The sequence below is a fragment of the Phaenicophaeus curvirostris genome, chromosome 8 (genome assembly GCF_032191515.1).
Source record: "Phaenicophaeus curvirostris isolate KB17595 chromosome 8, BPBGC_Pcur_1.0, whole genome shotgun sequence".
Classification (NCBI taxonomy): Eukaryota; Metazoa; Chordata; class Aves; order Cuculiformes; family Cuculidae; genus Phaenicophaeus; species Phaenicophaeus curvirostris.
In genome coordinates, this window is record NC_091399.1 from 12,013,628 (window position 1) to 12,034,558 (window position 20,931).

General features: G+C 36.7%; 2 protein-coding genes across 2 annotated transcripts in view; one reads left to right on the plus strand and one right to left on the minus strand.

Annotated features, from left to right (window-relative positions):
• CDC73 (cell division cycle 73) overlaps positions 1 to 20,931 on the plus strand; it is a 113,668-nt gene that overhangs the window by 50,309 nt on the left and 42,428 nt on the right. The gene's annotated exons all lie outside the window — the stretch shown is intronic.
• Positions 11,394 to 19,770, minus strand: B3GALT2 (beta-1,3-galactosyltransferase 2). Its single transcript, XM_069862480.1, has 2 exons — positions 19,183 to 19,770; positions 11,394 to 14,378 (listed from the first exon to the last, which is right to left on the minus strand). Exon 2 carries the CDS (start codon positions 14,246 to 14,248, stop codon positions 12,980 to 12,982), a length of 1,269 nt encoding a protein of 422 aa, XP_069718581.1. The 5' UTR covers positions 14,249 to 14,378; positions 19,183 to 19,770; the 3' UTR covers positions 11,394 to 12,979.

Below are 20,931 nucleotides of genomic sequence, written 5' to 3' on the forward strand. Positions count from 1 at the left end.
TACAGTTGCCATTCAGACTAATTAAAGATTAGCCTAATCAGGCAGTTTGCTCACCTTATTTTAGATGTGCTAAATATTTAATACGGAAAACTTTCATATGCTTATTATTGTACTGTACAACATAGCCACGTAGTCAGTATGCGTCTTAGATTCCTTCCCTTGGCAGTCCTCATCAAGACTTGTTTCCGCAGGAAAGCTGTCTGTAGTTGGCTTGTGTTATCTAACAGTGTGAATTGTCATTCTTTCAAATATGAATGTAAGTATTAGATTATTTTAACTGTAAACAATAATCCATTTGCAGGGAACATTTTATAGATGGAAATTCACAATGCATAGAAAATATTTTCAAGTATTACTTATCACTCTATTACATGAAGCTGAGAGGAAGAAAATATAAAAAGTTAGAAGTACGCACCATTCTCCAGGTTAAGATCAAGAATTTAAATTTAAACAGTAGTTACTAGTATATTAATATTTCTCAGTTATGAATAAGAATAATACCTTTAAAGAAATAATGTAACTTTTTCTGGTGCCTCTCGTAAGTGGAATGAAAATGATTGATAAACTTGACATTTAAATTTGATAAACTTATTCAATGAGATTCTGCTTTATGTTCAGTTAAGTAATGTTTCTTTAGTGAAGCCATATTTAAACTATATTAAAATGCATAGACATGTATTGATAGTTCATAAATGTAGCATAACTAAAAATAATACAGCTTTGAGAACTATCCTGGACAGGAGGGGTCACACCCTCCCCTCCCCCACTCCTTTTTTTTTTTTTTTCTTCTTAATACCAAAGCCTTACTTTGGCCCCACATAGGCTTGACCGGTTTCCTCAGCTACCACATTCCCCAGGAGGAAGTGAAATTAATTCTGTCCATAAGAAGATTAAAAGCTGATGGGGTGGGCAGATGTTTTCCATTCTCAGGGGTGAAGGAAGCAGAATAAGGTTCTCCGGCAAGTCTGAAGGTGGTGGTGGTAAATGTTCTGCTTCTAGTTAAATTACATAAAGGTGTTTGCACCTTTCTGTAATAACTTTGGGGCTTTTTTTTGGTGAAGAGGGAGGGCTCTCAGTAATTTTTAAACTTGTCTTTTGTGATGTTATCTTGGTAGAGGAAAAGCATCTACTCTCATTGTATTTATTAATAGTCTGTTAACTCCTTACACTGATCTGTAGTCCTACTCCTAAAAAGGTAGTCTCCACCCTCCTGGTAGACACCCTTTATGTACTGATGCATGGTAATAAGGTCTGCCCTAAGACTTTTCCTCTCAGCCTTACTTCATGTGATCAACCCTCTGATCATCTTAGTGGTCCTTCTCTGGGCTCTCTTCAGCCTATCTGCATCGTTTTTTGTAAAGCAGGGACCAAAATTGGGCGCAGTACTCCAGGCGTGGCCTGACAGACACTGCGTCAAGTGAAGGGCTGAGTGTAGTGTATTTGTTATGCTTCAATGTAAACTTAGGTTTTACTGTGAATTGTATTTTGCTTTTTAATTTTGTTTTTCACTGTAAAACATGAAAATTTTTGAACTTTTCTGCATGGAAAGGTATATGCTTATCTAAATCTGGGTTCAGTTAATTTTCACTTCTTTTGATTAATATTGTAATAAATTTATTTTCTGATATTGTAGCCCTAGCTGAAGTTATACTTACTACTTATTATCAAGCTGCTGTAGGAGAGACTCATGGTGGACCCATATGCTTTCTAGCAGTATTCACAGGTGTTCTTCTTTGCTGCAAACTGAGTCTTAACTGCTGTGCTTCTCTTCTAGCTTTTGGAGCCTTCAGCCTGCTACTTACCTGGGAGCCATTTAATAGTTCAAGTTCACAAGTTATCTGCCTTTTTCAGCATCTGATCTTGCTTAGGGATTTTGTGGCAAACAAATAGACTTCTGGAAGTGCCTTTGCACTCACAGAAATGTTAATCGAAGAACAATAGCTGTGTGTAGCTTTTTTGGGGGGGAAAACCCCTCCCCTGTGCCAGAAATGCCACCTTTCCTTCCTGGTAGCCTTTGTGTCTCAGTCAGTCAGTGCCCTTCAGGGACTCAAGTACCTACTGGCACTGCCATCCAGCCCTCTCTTGTAGCTGTTGAGCTGCCCAATTTGTTTTCAAGGATTAAATTTATGTTACTTTTCATTTGTAACAGAACACCTCAGGTCTTTTCAGGGTGAAGCTGTTGGTACCTGAGCATGGCTTGGAGTCATTAGGGATCAAAGAGTCTTTGACAATCATCTCCATTTTCCCATTCAAGCAAGTGCTTTATAGTTTTGCCGTTCAGAAATAACCTTTTCTCCTTAATACAAAGGATGATGCAATCTAGTATGGCAATATTCAAGTATTCCTTAAGGCTATATCTAGATCAAGGCGCTGAAGCAAATTAAAGCAAATTACCAAAGTGTACAACATCAACATTCCTAAGTTATACTGCATTAAATTGCCATTGGCTGGTGATGTCTTTAGGAATAAAATTACTTAGCTGTAGTTTAGTTTCCTTGGTTTAGAATGAATGAAGGCCAATTTATTCCTGCATTAGAAAATTCATGTGGGAATTTAATGCATTTAAATTAATATGCTTTGACTTCTCACCTTTACTTGCATCTTCATAAACATTCAGATCATTGGTTAGCCCATTGACTGTGGGAGCAGCCTCCCCAGACTCGTACGTGTTTCCTGTTTCTCTTGTTCCTGAGGTCCCATTTCTTAGTGCTCTGTGTGTGTTCACTACTAGCTCACATAGGATTACAGATGTGATCTGAATCATATCCACAAATAAAATTAAACTATTGCTCTTCAGTCCAGGCAGCAACAGCCAGATTATGTAGAACTGCAGTGGTTATTTATTGACTAGCCTGTAAAGACTGACTTTTTTCCAGCGTGCACTGTTCAAGATCTTCTGGATTTTACATAAATTTTGCAATTCAGTACCTTTAAAAAATTTCTTAATGCAGTTGTCTGTGCATTAAAAAAAAAAAGATTGCAGATGTCTCTTTAATTTCTGGTTTTATTTTGGTCAGCAAACCCAAGTTGGTTGGTTTTGCCTTCAGTTTTGCGTCACATGTTTGTGATCTGTAAAGTGAGAAGAGGATAGGAAACTAACTTGCTGGGACTGTTTGCTAAACTGACTGTTTGTTTTGGAGCATAGTTACTCCTGCCACACTTTAATTGTTATTACACAAGGAAAAATACTTGTTTCCAGTATTTACAATGATCATTTGAAAACTATCAGTTAAAATTCCATTGTTTTGTTTACCTACATAAGCTGCATGGGGTGAATATTTTCTCTTACAATTAATTTGGTGCTTATCCTGCCTATGTATTTCCACAGACATGTGGTTTTCCTTGGTTTTGCATCATCTGTCTCTGTTTAATAGAAGGAGTTGTACTGTGTACTTGTGTTTCTGTTTTAAAAGTTTAGAATAATGGACAATAATTGCAAAGTATTTCTACTGGGGTTTTTTTGTATTTTTCATTTAACGTAGTTAGCAGCACCACAGATAATTTCAACTCCCATACCGTGTATATGAAGGATGGTATAGTCTCAGACAAGTCCTTGCAAGTGAATTTCTGTGCGCGATCCTTAATGTTTCAATAAATGGAGAAATTCAGGTAACGTTTCTATGAGTTGTTGGATTAATTTTCTGTTGTTTAGGGAGGGAGTATTGGTAATAAGAGGTCCGAATCAACATTTATACTTAATGGATTTTTTTAAAATCCGCATTGGTACATTGGCAAACCACTGAAATGTTTGGTCTAGTATCATCTGATCTTACTGTTAAGCAAAGACCTGGACTGCAATATATGAGCAATTCTCTGATGCCATCTCAAGGACTCAAGCTTATTAGTAAGCTTTGAAAATGTTGTATAGAAAATTCAGAAGCTGTAGTTTGGTGTTTATCAGAACCAGACAGGTTTGTGTCATCTTTTCTGAATAGTTTTTTAAAAATAGTGATGTTTAGGGAGTTAATGTTCACTCGTTTAAAACAAGACCAGTTAGATATTTCTCTGAGGTGTCTGAGTGAGGAGAGAGATTGTTATGGGATTTGTTTTAGAAGAACGCTTAGTTCTTCATATTGCATATTCTAGTGGGGTCATCACATCTTTTTGATAACTTGGGAAAAAGCTCAGCTTTGAAGATGTAGTTGTCAAAGGCAAGTAGAACAACAAAAGGAACCTTTGTTTGACCATTTTAAAATAAATTCAGTTTTTGTTGACTTCCTAAAAGCCGGGGACGAACTATAAACATAGTTTTTTCTTGAGTCTGCATTGGCCACTAAAACCAATGAAATGTGCAAGTTTTAAGTTGGCCGTAGTGGGAGGCAATCATCTTTTTTTTTTTTCTATATGGCAGCACATTTCATTGTGGTTATTTTTCACCTCAATTGACTGACAAAGCCAGTTTAAAGCACATTCTACAAATAGGTAAGGCTAGTTTTGCCCAAGTGTCTAAGTGTCCCAGAGAAAAATGAAAATTATCCAGCACCTTGCACTATACATCTGGATATGATAAATGGTGCAAAGGCCAGCTGTTCAGCCTTCTGGCATGACTGAATCAGCCCATCCTTTCTGAGCATAAGTGCTGTCCAACTTTGCAATTTATATTGACATTAAGCTGGATCATAGTTGTATAGGCTGAAATGACTGTACCAGTGAGTATTTTATCTTCAGCACTTTAAACTTTGCTATTTCCTAGCGTGACTATTATAGCATGTACTGCTTTCTGCAGTTGAGTTGTATACCATAGTGAGAAAGAAAAGGCACTCTAGGATTCATCTGTTATATAAGTAAATCAAGGTATTATGAATCCAAGTATTATACCCGTACTCACAAGTCCAAGAGAATATCGTGATAAGAAATGGGGGGAAATAGCCTCTTTATTCCATATAAAATCTTTTACAATTAAAAATTTTTAATACAAGATCCATAGATTTTTTTTTTTTTCTCTGACAGAACTGGAAGGTAAAGTATTAGTATTTGACTGATTGTCATAAATTGTCTTACCTTTTGAAGTACTGTTGAAGTACTGCTCAATTTATGAAGTGTGTGCAGAAGTTGTTAGAGAAAGTGTGTTCACATGTGTGTGAAATTCTTTGATGAATAGGAGGAAGGGTTGGGAAAACATGTAATTGTGTACTTTATTCTAGTTTGTCCATTCTACTCTGCTAGCGTGAAATTTGGATAATAAATCATTCCAACTGTTTAACTTCTAGTAGAAAATGAAGAAATGGTGGAAGGAGAAAAAAAATTCAAAATGGTTGAGGGACCCAGACAGTGGAGTTTTCAGTGAATATAGCAGCATTATATTTCACTTGGGCTTTGGACACCCAAATTATTGGCAGAAAGTTGTCATTGAGGTTTCATTAGCATTAATGAAAGTTGGATATCTGAAGTTGTGTATTGCATCTATTTCTTAACTGAATTTTGGTTAGAAGGAATATACTCTTGCTGGATGCAGCAAGCAAACTTTACTACTTTTTCAAAGGGAGTAATTGACAGCTGGATAGTATGAGGTAGTAACTATTGCTTTTAAGTCTCAATAAATTATAATTTTTGTAAAGTAGAAGAATTGTGATTATCTGTCATTCTTCCTCTATTTATTTTTTTTCCCATTTTGAGAATTCAGGGAAAAGATTATCTTTTTAAAGTAACTTCCAAAATAGATAAACCATCTCAAAATTGGTGAAATCGTATAGGTAATCTGCTGCTTCATCTTTTAAAAATCATTTCAGATTTGCAAGACAGGACTTTCTCACGACATTAATAGGGGCATTACTGAAAATACTTCCCTGTTGAAAAAACATTTCTATAGGAACAGTGTGGGTTTTGTGGATTTTTTGGTTTATGGGTTCCCCCCCTTTGATATGCCTCAGTGTGCTTACGACAAACTTTTTTTTTTTTTCCTTGAGAAACAGATGTGTTAGTTGTCCCTGTAGATATGTATTTGATATTTACTTTTATTTTAGAGTCTTAAGTAACATTAAGAGTATCTCTGAATTGCAATCTTGTTTCTTTAAATTATTAGGACATAAAAATGTTAACCTATTCTACATTTTTAAAAAAGTTAATGAAGCACATTACTTTAAATTATTCACAGATGATGCAATGGAAAATTGTTTATTCTTTGAATCAGACGGGTGGATAATTGAGTTGAATTTTTATGTCTACAAAAATCAATGCCTACGTGGACCTTGGAGGAATGCCTGTAAAAAGACTGGCATTTGCATTAAGTGCAGTGCTGCATTTTTTGTCTGAGTCACAGATGATGTTTTCCAGTGTTTCATTTTTCTTTTATCATCTTGCATCAACCTATATGTTATGGCACAAGGGGTTTAAATTATGGTGTAGCTGTTGGGGCTTCTGTATACCAATTTCAGGTTTCTTTTGGAAGTGATGACAGTGACATAGAAATCCTGAATGGAACTTTATTTATCTCCTTTATTCTCCAAACACTTCTTAGACCTCTGTTTAGATGCAGCATATGTTACATACTTAGTAAAGGCAGTCAACAAGGTGTTTGTTTTCCTTGGTGACTTTTTTGGCCTTTTATTAAAGGATTTCTGGTGACAGTTTTCCTTGTTTTTAACTTTGACTGTACTGAGATATGGGAACACTTGACCTTTCCACAAGAAAAGATGTGGTGGTGGCAAGGTTTTTCAAAAGGGAGAGATGCAGTGTTTTTATGATGCCATGCATGTGTTTGATTTTGTTTTTTTTATTTAATACAAAACTTTAAAAAGTGCTAACAGAACTGAGAATACTTACTTATTGAGGACTCTTATTTGAAGAGATTAATCTCTTGGAGCAAGTAGAGCTGTTTCCTCTATAGTCTGATTTTGGTCATCTTGAGAAATTTCAAACCTTTAAGGGTTTCACACTGTTCTCAGTTTCTTCATCTTTTCCAGCTGAAATAATTGCAAGACAACATCAAAGCTGGTATCCTTAAAATGTTAGGATAAGAAATATGTTTCACCCACTTCTCTTTCTAATGAGGTAAGGAAAAAGAGACTTCTCCATTATGCCCACACTGAGCATCTGGGAGATCAGAGTGAATGGTTCACTGAATATTCATATTAAACAGTTGAAATGCCAATTAATATTAGATAAGGTTAAATGGGCAACAAGGAGATGAATGCACTTGTTCTGATACACCTTTCCTGAGAGGCACGCTTGTATAGTCTTTGGTACACTTCAGGCTCCAGTGAGGCAACTTGCAGAGTTTTCTTATTGTCTTATTTTAAAAAATGTACATTGGTGTTATAAACTGGTAAGCTGTGGAAAAATGCCAGTTTTCTCCTCTTCCTCCTGCTTTCTTGGGCAAATGATACCTGGAAGATAATCAGCAGCAATTCAATTCACTCTATAGAAAATGTCTTCTTCTCAGGTGAATGAGAGCACTCTGAGAAAAATTGTGTCCAGGATTTCACCAGTCTTGACTTCTCCACCCTGGACACTAACTGGGCACAACTTGAGCATTCAGATGGAAACCTTTGAGACTGCATAAAGCTTTAAGCCACAAGTGTTGCCTGTGCTGGGCAGGCTTTTTTGAGAGTACTGCTGCAAGGTTATTGTCTTGGTCAGAACATTTTGACCACAGGCATGATCATGAGACAAGCAAAGGGTTCGTGCCTTGTGGTTGGAGTTACACAACAGCTATCTCATGAACCAAAATACATCATTAGTATCATCCAGTTAGTGTTATGAAAACTGTCAGATTTAAATGCGTAAGAGAGCTCTTGTAACTGTTTCCATGGTAATATCAGAACAGCAACGAGCTGGTTTTTATCTGTATCCCATGTTCAGCTAAAATCCTTTGCAGTCATTTAACTGTGAAAGGAAGGTATCATGTTGTACTAGGATAGATTTCTTTTGAGTTAATCTGGGACAAATGAAGACTGGAATTAACTCTTTCTTTGAAAATGAAATGTCAGTCCTAGAGATGAGTGATATAGTTTGCTTTGCTTTTGGTTTGACTGTGTGCTGACAGTCCTACATGTAAAATATTCTCTGTGGAGTTACTGACCTGCTGGTTATGCCAATGTGTCAGGTCTTACAATTACTTCAGTTCAGGCCATAATAAAAGGTATGCACTGCAATCACAAGCTAAAAAAATTGTTACAGGAATGGATTTACTGCTTCAATTATCAGTTTCTCCAGAAAAGAAATGCAAACACCACTAGAAAGTCAGGTATTGCTCTCTAATTTGGCCTCACTTTCAATAATTTCCCTTATCTCTGAGCCTTGGATGCTGATCAGCTGCTGCATTTCTAGTTTCTCTCTTCTGTTTTCTGAAATTCAAGAGCTTTTTAAACTGACCATCTGTACGAAGTTGTTCTCTGCAGCCCTCCCCCCGGCTCCTGCCTCGGAAAGCCTTTGACTTCAGTCACGCTGTGGGTACAAAGAAAAGCCACTGATCTCTCCTTTCTGACCTACATTTGCAGAGTGCAGCATTGCATAGCCGGCAGTGCAGCTTCCCTGCCTCCTTCCTTTTCCCCCATACTCTCCTTGCAGAGCGGATAGGTCTTGTGGAGCTGAGCTGGAAGAGGGAGGTGGGACTGTGTGGGCTAGAGATGTGATCTCTTGTAATAGCAGCAAACACCATCTCCGTTAGCTATGATCAGCAGTTTGAAATTGTGGTCAGCAAGAGTGAAAACTGTGTGCCACCCAAATTGCTTGCCAGTTTGCAAGAACAACCTGAAATGAAAAGGATGGTAGTACTCTTAAAATTTGATAGGTGCAGTTATCGTAGTGTAAATAAATACTTGTCCAATATTTATTTGTGTATTTGACAGCATAAAATAGGGATTGAGGAATGTGTTTTAAAATTGGAAAAATATGTAAACAACTATTGATGCTTTTGCAAATCAGTTGCAAATCTATTCTAGCTAATAGCACAGATGTAAGAAGTACTAGTTTCTGTATTAGCATCTTCCCTGTCCCTTTTATATCCTTCTAGGAAGTTTTCACACATTGCAATGAGTATTCATTCAAGAGATAAGATTTTCATACACTTGGATTATGTAGGTATTCTAGATAGAAGTATGATTGGAGATTGTGTTAACATGTCAGCAAGATTAGTAGAGATGGGGGGAACAGTCTAAAGTAATGGCTTCTAGGTGCTTCCCTTCCCTTCCCTGCCTGATTTAGCATGGATTTTGAAAAAGCTAATACATATCTTAACATGTTAATATATTCAAAAAATATTTTGTAAATCTGGACTGACACATTTTATATGACTTCATTGCAAAGAAAAACAAATTTTGAATTACTATTCTAGTAAGGTTAACCTGAAAGCCAGTCAGTCTCATCTCTTCTAGATCGTTGCCAAAATATAATTTTAAATTTGTAGGACATAAAAATAATTTATGCAGTTTCAATGAAGATCTTGATGCTGAATTTTCCCTCTGATCAACCACTGAGGCTTGGAAGTACCTTTAGATGCAATTTTTTTTCAAACTACAAGAGATCGTGAACTTTACCCATGAAAAATCTGTCAATGGTTGCAGGTAGGATCCGTTATGTTACACCAAAGCCTGTGGTTATGCATTTTCCATGCCCAGACCTACTGATGTGTGATCTGCAAATAATCCACATCACTAATTTAATTGGAGATATGAACAGAACATTTCTGTTCATTAAAAAGAATTTTTTGTGAGACCTTATTTTGGTCATGTAGTATCAATGTGCAAATCTTTATTTAGTTAAAAGTTAAATAAATAGGGAAAAAATATGGAATTCCCATTTCTGATTTCTGTTACCATGCTTCAGTTTTCTAAGATTTATCTTTGCCATAATGATGGTGCAGATGACATGGCGTTTTTTTTTCTTACAAGCTTTGAGTCTCTAACTTTTTGTGCTTGTTTGCAACCTGAAGCAGACCCCCAGAGAAGTAAAAATGTTTAAAGCAAATATTATATAAACTTCTATACCACAGTAAGTAATGTAGTTATACCTTTTTTTTTTTTTACACTGCAAACATATTAGACTTTTAGATACAAGTTTGTATCATATTGCTAATGAAAATGCTTTTTTTTTGTCTTGCTTTACAAGGAAAGGAAGTGAGAGAACTTGTCTAATATTTTAAGGATGTAAATAATTATTGCACTATTTTTAACGCTATCTGATTTTGTATTCTAGTAGAGTGAGCAAATAGCTTAAACACAAGCTAGAATACAGTAAAACATTCAGAGAATGGAATGTAGGTCTTTAATTCTGTAATTGCATATTTCATCATATAGGTTATTCCTCTTCTGGAAGCTTTGTAATGAACTGTGCGAGAAGACAGTACTTGGGTAAAAACAATTTCAGTAGCCTTTGGCTGTTTTAATCATTTAAATATATTTATAATGTAGCTTCATAGACCCTTCAGAGGGCATTAAAATGGCTTTTTATTTGACTTCTTATACTCCTCAATAATATTTTAACTAGCAAGAAGTTTCATATACTGAGCTCGTAGGCATCATACCATAATTCTGCCAAGCTCAGACAGATCAGCATCATGTATGCACTCCAAAGTGGAGTACCCAAGAGGTTGTTTGGCTGCCAAACTTTATGATTCAAGTGCCAAACTATTTAAGGTTTAGTTATTAACTTCTGGGATTATACCCAGAAGCCAGTAACAGCGTTTTGAACTAGCCAGGATTGGTGAAATCCAAGTGGAGTACATTACAGTCTAGCTTGAATGTGCTGAAGGCAGGGAACACTGTGGAATTCCTCTCCAAGAGCGTGGACTGTGTTCTTGGCCAGCATTACTTGGGGAGAGGCCACTTACAGGATTGTACTGCTTCCAAATCTGAATACCCTTGAGTAGCATCTGGCTTTCAACACGCACTCTGGTTGTCTAAAACTTGCACTACTGTGTAAAGCTTGGATATACCTAACTTAAGCATGGTGGCTTTCAGCTGGAATATTAACTGTGGCCTGCGTTAGCTGGAAGGAAGCAGGCAGATGAGTGTGAGGAAACTTGTGGGAAAAGTAGGTGGGAAAGAACACTCTGAAAGACTCTTTCTAAGGTACCTTGCATCTCTGTGTCACATGGATACCAGTAGTCATCACATAAACTAAGTTGATGCACTTTCAATCTACTTGGAGAAATCACTTCTGCAGAGAGTTACTATTTTTACACCCATTTACTTTCCCCAGAAATGACCATTTCTGCAATTTCAGGTATCTTGAAAATGCACAAACATGTAATTACCATACCTCAAATACAGCAGGTAACAAAATCTAGTGGAGGATCACCAAAAAAAGGCGACAAGAAAATTCCTACACTTTCAATAGGAGCTCCTAGAATTTTTCAGAAGACTGGTCCAGTGCAAATACAATCTGGTCATGTGTGTAAATTCCTGCATGCAGACAGCCTTAGGGCTCCTGAGAGTGCTCCATAATACGATTTGTCTTTTCATTACAAAATAAAAATCCTACTGTCATTTCTGTATTGTGCCTGGTCTGAAAATGAGGCTTTCAGAACTAGAGAACAGTAGAAAAATGAAGTAATGCTAAAGCTAAAAATTTGTTTCTTCCTGAAAAGCTTTTCCATAGAAAGTAAATTCTGAAGACCATAAATATAATCAAATTTATTAAATAATAAAAGTACATCAAATATTTTTATTTTACCCAATGAAAAAGTCCCAGTCAAACAGAAAACTGATTGCAGTTCCATCATTTGCTGCTAAATCGGAGGTGGGTATTGTTTACTCTGGCACTGTGACAAACAGTAATAACCTGAATCCAATACAACTCTGCTGCAACTCCGTTGGAAAATAAGCTTTAAAAGTTCTGTTTGTTAGAAAACTGGAAACTTGTAAATAGATTTAACCTACCTCTCAAATTTTAAAATTGCTTCAGTTTTGTTCTCGCCCATATTGCTGTCTGGAACTCTCAATCTTACTATGACCTGGTCTTCCCCACCTATAAAGGAAGGTGTGTGGCTTAATTTTCTCTAGCAGACTTGTTTTTCATTAGACTGATCCTTTGGTTTTGGTAGGCAGGAAAGGGCAAAATCAACAGAGACTTGGTTGGTTTTCTCCCTCTTTCCACCAAACGAGGCATTTTTGAAACTACAGTGAAAGATTTGAAGCTCCATTTTTTCATTTCTGGTCAGCCTTTTAGCTGCTTTGAAGTGTATAAGGAAATTAATAGCAGATTCTCTGAACTTGCACAAAGATGACAATATGAATGTTACTTGACACCAGATTTTAAGATCTCATCCTATGAATTCTAGAAAATTAAGTAACTTTTGGTCAGCTTTTTGAGGAGAATCTGGTTGAATCTACAGTTGAATCTAGAACAGTGCTTACATTTCCAGAGATGATGTACAAAGTGTCAGTTTTTCAAACTCTGATGAAGTTTATCCCTCTTTCCTAACCAAAGTGACCTACCTCAAGGGAGTACTTTTCATAATGTTTTAAAGTTTAATGGTGGTGTCCTACTAAATTGTGAATGTGACTTTGCTAAATGTATTGTACGTTAAAGAGGCATATAATAATGTTAATGTGGTACTTGAAAGTAAAACTGATCTACTTTTTGTGCATTTCCTTAGTTTTTCATTTTTCATTTTATAGCAATACTAGATTACAAGAAACCATTACATTGAAGAGACCTAGAGCTATGAATGCATTTTTGAAAATAAAATTTTAGTGTGGAAAATATGCTCAATTATATTTTATTGGCACATAATCAGCACTTAATTGTACCACCAAAGTGTGCATGCTCGTTATTGCACGTTAACACAAAATTCCTTATTTACTGTCTTCTTTTCTCCTCGAATCTGCTGGGAGAACCTTTTGGTTATAGTTTCATAATATTAGTGTTATCAAGAACTATACTTTTTTAACTTAAAAAAATAATTTTCAGACTCCACTATGTGATGGGGGTCAACTAAAGGCTGTCCCAATAAGCTCATCCATTTTCACTGTACATGCGTTCAGCAATATTTACAAGTTGCACACAGGGTACATCTGACAGAGGGAGCGGTGTCCTTCTAGTGCAGTTTACGGTGGCGATACCTGCCTGCTTTTTCTTTCGCTGCATTGGCGCAGGCATTGTGCTTATTTTGTTGTAAGTGGTTCCAGTATTTGATCAGTTCACTAGGTTGGAACTGATGGGAGGTAATTAGGTGGCTATATTTACAGCTGGAATAAGAAACTCGCCAGTGATTGAAGACAAACTCATTGGGTGGAGGCATAGGGTCAATTCGCAGCTTGGCAAGACAGATCCCCACATATACATCCTCCAAATGTAAACGTCTGATGCTTAAGGAGACTTTAAAGATTTTTTCTGCTAAATCTCCAGAAAAAACATAACCAGTTCCAGAGCAGAATACAGGATAACGTTCACTTGGATACAAATCAGGCGGCATATACCACTTACTGTCTTTGTTCCTATTAGGTGCATAACCTCTCATTAAGTAACCTGTGAAGTACTTGTGCCTTGGAGGAAGTTCTGGTTTCAGAAGCTTGTGTATCAAATATTCAGTATTGACGAACATGTCGCTGTCAGTTTTCATAACATATGGAACATGTGGACAATAAGATGCAACCCAGTTCATGCCCATCAGAGTTTTAATGGTTAAATTATAGTAGGTGTCTAAGTATTCTTGTTGAATGATGTCGTGGTACTGTCTACTTTCATCTAGAATGGTACGCTGGAGGTATCCATTCATTGTGATGCCTAACCCCAGCAGAAAAATACGAACTATGTGGATGCCAGGTGTCAGGCTTTCATTACCCCAGGTTTGTCGAATAGCTTGTCTAGCTTCCACCTGGCCTGGCTCTGCAGCTATGAGCAATATTAAAAAAGGGTTTTTCTCTTGGCATTTCCCAGGCTCGTTGATGATGTATTTGAAATGATACGAAGTTGGATGCCCAGTACCTTTTTCGTTGTAAATACTTCCATTGGCACCAAGTGTGTTTTCCAAACCAGTTACTCCTTGCAGTGACAGATCTGTGTTGTTTGAGTTGGTCACTGTTTGAGGCCTGAGCGTCTGAGGTATAGTGTCTTTCCATACGTTCCTTAGAGAGCTGTGATTTGTCTCGCTTTTTGTAGATCTAAATCCTCGTATAGTGTAAGCCATAGGGTTTTCTCTGAATCCAGCCCTGCTTGGCAGCCAGTCATGATGATTGAAGAACAGAAACATAGCAAAAAGAAATACAAGAGAGATCAAGCCAATAAGATGGGTGCGAAACAGAGATCTCTTGGTATTCCAGGTCATTTTTGCAAAGCAGCAGTGCCGTCTTCTCCACTGAAGCATGTTGTAAGAATCCAATGATGGGATATGAGATAATGGCCAAGCAAAATGCTTTTCCAATTGTTTTTTAATCCACTGCTATTCTTTGGTATTCTTTCTTTTGTTCATGTTGAGTAATTGCAAGTGGCTCACTCTGCAAAGATTTAAAGAAAAGAGAATCAGGAATCTTTAATTTTATATGCTTATAGTATAAAAGGTTGCAATGAGAAAGTAGATATCAACGTAAAATCGAGTGCAATTTTTTTTTTAAAAAAAAACCAGCCTATGTTAATATAAACAAGGTTTCATTTATTTTTTTATGCCTAAATCCAACCTTGTTTTATTATTAAAGTTCACCCAATTTATTAGCTTTTACAAAAATGTTTTTTCATGGTAAAAGTTTTGACAAATATCCTGGATACCAAAGACAAAGTGAAAAAAAAATTGATAATGTTAGCAGAAGTATGAACACCGACTGTGAAATCCTTCTACAGTGTTTAAGGACTGAATGAAAAGGCCTTGGTACCAGATGGAAGGTTTATTGGCATTAATTAAAATTGATTTGACATGCAGAGGCTAGTACAGCTCACAGTTTAAAAACCTTTTTTGTAAAATGGTCATGTATTGGTGGTGGGACAGACGGCGCAAGGTTGATTATGGCAGAGTTGCGTTAGTCACAGTACATTGCTTGGCATGTTTCCACCGGCCCCAACTGTGTGAAGAAAGTCAATGAGAAGATGCACCTGTCAAAATTAATTTTCAGGGTCCAGTAACCTCACTACACAGACCTCAGATGGTAATGCAGGATAACACTTGCGGTCACCTTTCAGGCACCCTTAACCTTTTACTCCACAGCGAAAGAAAACATTGAACGGAATGCTTGGCTGTTGTGTCAGGCTCAGATGCAGCTGATAGAAACTTAACTTAAGCTGTTGACTTTTGGTAGACTGATATCTTGGATAGGTGTTCAGATTAACTGGAAGTAAAACTGCACAGCACTAAGTTTCTGGCAAACTATCTGATGAACATGATATATATTTATTTTTTCTCTATAAATTTATACTTAACTACTATACTTCTGGTATTGTACAGAAATTTCAAGTATTGTTACCAGCAACTGTGACTGTAGGAGAAAGTGCCAGAGTAGCCTACGCTTGATTTTGTCTTTAATTTTTTTTCATATTCAAGAGCAGAGTCAATATGGCAGCTTCATGATGCTGCATATTGAAAGCTGATCACATCATCTCCTAAATGAACCTTTTGCTGCACAGTAGCAATTCGTTTGTGATTTTCAATTTGCTCTAATTTATTTTTGGGCCCTAGGGTTTTATATAGGAAAAGGATGGCAGTTGAACAAGGGCCCAGAGAAAATGCTATTTCTATTATAAATATGTAATTTATTAATTGTTTCACTATCTCCTAAAACCAATATTTGGATTAATTTCTGCATTTAAAAATCTAAGTGACATGTTATTACAGGATTTTACATTGTAAGGAAGTAATTTAGGATGAGATGGCAGTTGAACAATGTATCCTTAAATTGTATGTGTGACAACATTCAGCCTGCCTACATCATGTAAGGGGAAATTTCTATTTCAGAAAGGTAGGGAGAGACCTATAACTAAGCTTTATTTTAATTACAGTATGTCAGTTTATTTGTAAACAAAATAAGATGTATGCAGAAGATGCCTCATTCATAATGTTTGGGAGCAAGGGAGAAGCAGAATTGCAGAGCAATAGCTCACTGGCAAATCTCCACTAGGAGGAGCACTTAAGTGGGGATTGAAACTGTGCATTGTGATGGTGTAAACTCATCTACAAAGGCTACGCTGCTTGTTGATTCTTTTTGTGAAATAGCAAAATATTTGTCTAGTGATCTATTAAGCTCTTCGCTGTCACTGTGCTGTTATGCAGCATTTTGTTCTCAAGACCACTGGAAGTATTTCTGATACTGTTGGTTCTTTTTTAACTGCTTGAGACTGATGCCCCAGACCAGAGACTGAGCTGTCTCTCTGAATTTTTTTTTCCAGTCCACAGCAGTGAAACTTGTGTCTTAAACAATGTAGCTTGAGAATTAACCTGAAATTCTGCACTACTCTCTTTATGCTGCTTTAACTCAGACATCCTTATGTAAAAGAAAATATGCCCCAAATGTAGAAGACTTGTACTTATCTGACCACTTGTACCTGCTTTTGCATGCTTAGAAAATAAAAGCCTGCCCTCAGTACTAATGTTTTTCAGTTTCTCTGCCGTGTGCAGTGTTTTAAGTGAACACTATTTGGGAAGAATATCTCTGCAAAAGCAAACATAAATGTTACTTCAAAAGGTGTGCTAGATCTCAGGGAAATTAATTGTTTGATACCAGTTTGGAGGCAACAGTGGGAATATTTGATTAATTATCATTCCATTGCATGTATACACATTTTAAGAAGAAAGTCAAAGCCAGAATTTTATGAATGTGGAGCAGCTAGAATTCAGATGAATTTTGTCACCCTGAATTGTTCCACTTCTGAAACTACAGTCATTAGATGCAAATACTTCAGGAAATCTGCACTGCACTGCTAATCTGTGTTTCATTTTTAATTGAGAAGTGTTTTGTTACGCACCTGTATTCATATGGCAAGAGGTGAAAGAGAGAATCTTCAGTTAGGTAAATATTTGCATAAACTGAAACCTGTTTCCAGGTGCTGTCTTTCCATGGTGTACTGAGAGGGTGTCCCGGGAAAGGCACTTGTAATGGCTGAATGCCCCCCCCCCCCAACTTTTTTCCAGTCTGCATGCTAATACTGTGCACATTAAACTAAGTTTTATAGTGAGGAATGGAACTAGAATCATAAGAAATTTAAAATGAGTAATTTCTCACATATTTTCTTGATTTTTCGAGGTGGGAGTTTCCTGAAGATCTTCAATCACTGTTTGCCCTTTCAAAAGGCCCACATCTATTTCTTGGCTTCATAAAACTGTTGACTGAAAGAACCCAACTTTCTATGTATTTTTCTTTATAAATCAAATGCAAAACATTTTAAAAAGATACAGCGAGCATTGAGCAAGTGAAATACACTAGTACCATTGCGCCTTTAAAAACATATGACATGCTAGGATGCACTGTTTCTAAAATAATGTAAGCAGGTATTAATGTATGTTAAAATCACCATCAAACACTCTCATGAAAGTATTATTTTTCTCTTACTTTTTAATTAGGATTAGAACATTACTGCTTTTGCCCGAGTATTTAAAATTTCATTTTGCAGATGGCTTATGGGACAAGCACGAAGTACTGACAGTAGGTAAAGAACCTTAAGTATAGCAAAAGGTCTCTATAAAATCACCTTATCCTCTGAAAGTGTGTTGTTGCATGTAGTTCTGAATTTTGAAGATATGCTTTATAGTGGTTTTATTTCATTACTGGCACTTGACTGTGCAGTCACTGATGCATTATCAAGTGCCAAATATATAAACTGTGAATGCCTCTTGAATTTTTGTTTGTGGTCTGTGCTCTGCTGGTGTTTCAGTTCCTTGTATTTTCAGTTCTGCTCTATAATAACTGCTTTGCAGATTGAAGCATTCGACTTCTTATTCCCATGTCCTGGATTTTCATATTTTGAATAGCTGTGTGGGCAAACTCTTTAATTAGAGGGAAGTGTTCAGAAGGCAGCCTGTGTTTGTGTCCTGATAAACAGCAGTGGCATGTTAGGCCTCATATAATGTGCCTGAATTCATTTACAAACTGCATTAATCTTTTGCACAAAATAGTACTCGGATGAGGCTTGATGTGCAGGCTTTTAAATATCAGATGGAAGGTGGCACAGCTAGCTAGGCATGCTTCTCCAGGAGTATTGCCCGAGGGTAGCATTTTTTGTTTTAAAACTTCTGAAAAGTGATTTTATTCCAAATGGCTTAAAAGTTATCTGAAACCAGTGACTGTTGTATGCAGCAACCTTAGGTATGTGAATTCTTTCCAGCTGTAGTTATTGTATTGTATGTTAGTATTGCTTCAGACAAAGAAAGCACATTTATATTGACATTTAATGATTTATTGTAGCTTATTGGTAGATTCTGCAGATAACCACTTTCTTTCTGTGATGTCTGAAATCAGTATAGATTTAGATCCTAAATCTGTATTGCAAATATCTTAGTTGTTTGCCGCAAGTGTTAAAAGATTTAGATTTCAATGATAAATAGAAATGAATGGCAATAAGATGGAATGTCATTTTACAATCCAAGTTAAACAGTCACTGTTTTCATATTAAACAGAGATAGTGATGATGGCATCAGATAAGTTATGTGCTGACCATTCTGTGTGTGTTGTGTTTGAAGGTTTCCTTTTAGGATGTCAGGGGAGCCTGATGTTATTTGTGAAATGTGATGCCTGATTGCACTGCTGATGGTTTAAATCATGTCCAATCTTTTGCATGCTCCCAGTTTATGCATGGCCAATATTAGCCTGATGACATTTTGCATATATTTTGGGAGGAAAAAAGCAAGTGTAAAAAGGTGTGGAGGTCCTTTTAAAATAATGTAATTTGCCTGTGTGATCTGTTCTGATGGCTCACTGCTCTCGGCGTGTCACATCATGGCCATTTTACCAGCATTTCAAGATTACTTAAGATAAGGATTAATTCTGACCTAGTTTGAGAGGATTTCTGACTGATTTTTTCTATATTGGAGGGGTTTGAGTTTTTAATTTCACAGTTAAAAGCAATCATTACAGTTGCTGCATTATCCCTTTAATCCCCCCTCTCTAGCCACACCAATCTTATGCAGACTGTAAGCAATGCATTTACTAAGGTTAGGGTAGTGACATTGTGCTGTGGGAGAGGAAAACCTGCTATAATTCTTTCTCCCTGATCAGGGACATGTTATGTCGGCGCTCTGCAAATTAGGGATGATCACTATCTGTAATGGCTAAAAAAGTAACAGACAATTGAATGAATATTGCACACAAGGTTTTGACATACCTTCCTTGGTCAGGCCATTTATGACGCGAGGATTATACCCACAGAAAATAGTTTTGGCACGCCATCACTTCGGCAAAAAAGATGCTATCGAACATGCGCACATCCCCCAACAGTCTGCTGCCTGCAATTGCTTTTCACAGTATCCTCTCTGTCCATCTGTCTGCTCGTTGGCTGTGTTACCTTCGTTGCTCATAAGTGTTGTCCTTGTCTTGGGGCTTTTTGTTCATCCTTCAAACAAAAGAACAGTAGTTCCCGTTTCTGTTCTGATCGGGGCTGGCTGGTGGTCACGGCAGATCTATTGGAGCTTTTACATCTGATGTTTCTCTTGTCGGACAATGCAGTGCTGTGTTCTCTTCTCCTCAGTATCCATATTTCTAATGCTAATGTTAGCAGCGAGTGCTATCGCGTAGTGCTTCAGCTGCCTTCAGTAATAGGATTTCCCTCTATTCCTTCCTTCATTGTTGCTAGGCAGTAATAGAAATGGTTTTGAGCCGTTTTAACCGAGGATTCTGGTCTATAAAATCCATTCTGTAGTTATTCAGCTGCTGCACAGGCAGGCAGCAGTTTAAATGTGGGCTTTGACAGATGCTGTCTTCTGACAGAGCAGAATTTAACGTCACTGCTTGGCTGAATCCCACGTGATTGTTTGCATTCATTTTGACTAAATCCAAAGGCAGCGAGAAAGCTTTTACAGGCTCTTGCTCCTATTTGATAAATGGTGCATACGCAGTTCAAGCGTGGTGATAGGTAAATAGTATGATTATTAAATGAGTGATTGAGGGATTTTTCAAATTGTTTTCGCTTTTACTTGACACTGTAACTTATGATTCTCTAGGAGATTTTTAGTGCTAGACTTTATATTCCTGTATTCCAAAAGCTGTTCTGCAGTGCAAAGGAATTACAGACGTATACATACTGATACTTAAATTAACCCATTTGGCTCTCCAAATATAAATCTTCTGTGCCTTCATGCCAAAGGAAAAAAAAAAATTATTTCTTTACTCTTACTTCCTTTACACATGCTTACTCTATAAAAGCTGCTTTTTGTAGTCTTCAGTTAGTCAATTAAGCTGGACAACACTAATGTAACACATGCTGTTAAGCTGCCCATCTGCTGTTAATGGCTTTCTTCCTTGGTAAATGTCGAAGTCTAGTATTGCAGAATCGAGTGCTCTTGATTTCAATTATTGATGGATCTAAGATATCTGTTACAGATATACTAGTATTATAGAATTTTTTTTTCTGGTTCTAATAGAACTTGTGTCCCTTTCATTTCTGTCCTTTCAGTGACTGATCCTTCTATGCTGAAGCATCTTATATTTACTATATATCATAAATAAAATATCACAATACAGTCTCAGAAAATAGAAAATTAGCAGCGTACTTACCTAGGTATTTATTAGTCACTGTGTTTGCCCACTCTGTTTTGAAAACTTAATGACTAGCTGTTTAGACTGGTTTGTTTAGGGTTTTTTTTTCCCTAGCCAAAGGATGAAGACAGTTGAATTGCTCTATCTATCATATGGGATCTGATTAGTTGGATTGGTGGTAGGTATGTCCTTTACTGGCAAATAAGTCTTCCCCAGGCAGTCAGTGTGATTTAATATTCTAGATGCATATTCTGAAAATTTACTAGAAACGTAATCAGATTTATATCCTCCTAACTAAATCATCTGTGTACACTAACTTTCTCTATTAATTTAGTCTTGGTTTTAATGTATACATTTCCTATCCTAGTGACTAATTCTA

Coding starts and splice junctions, on each gene's coding strand:
- B3GALT2 (XM_069862480.1), bottom strand. CDS start 14,248: ATGCTTCAGTGGAGAAGACGGCACTGCTGCTTTGCAAAAATGACCTGG.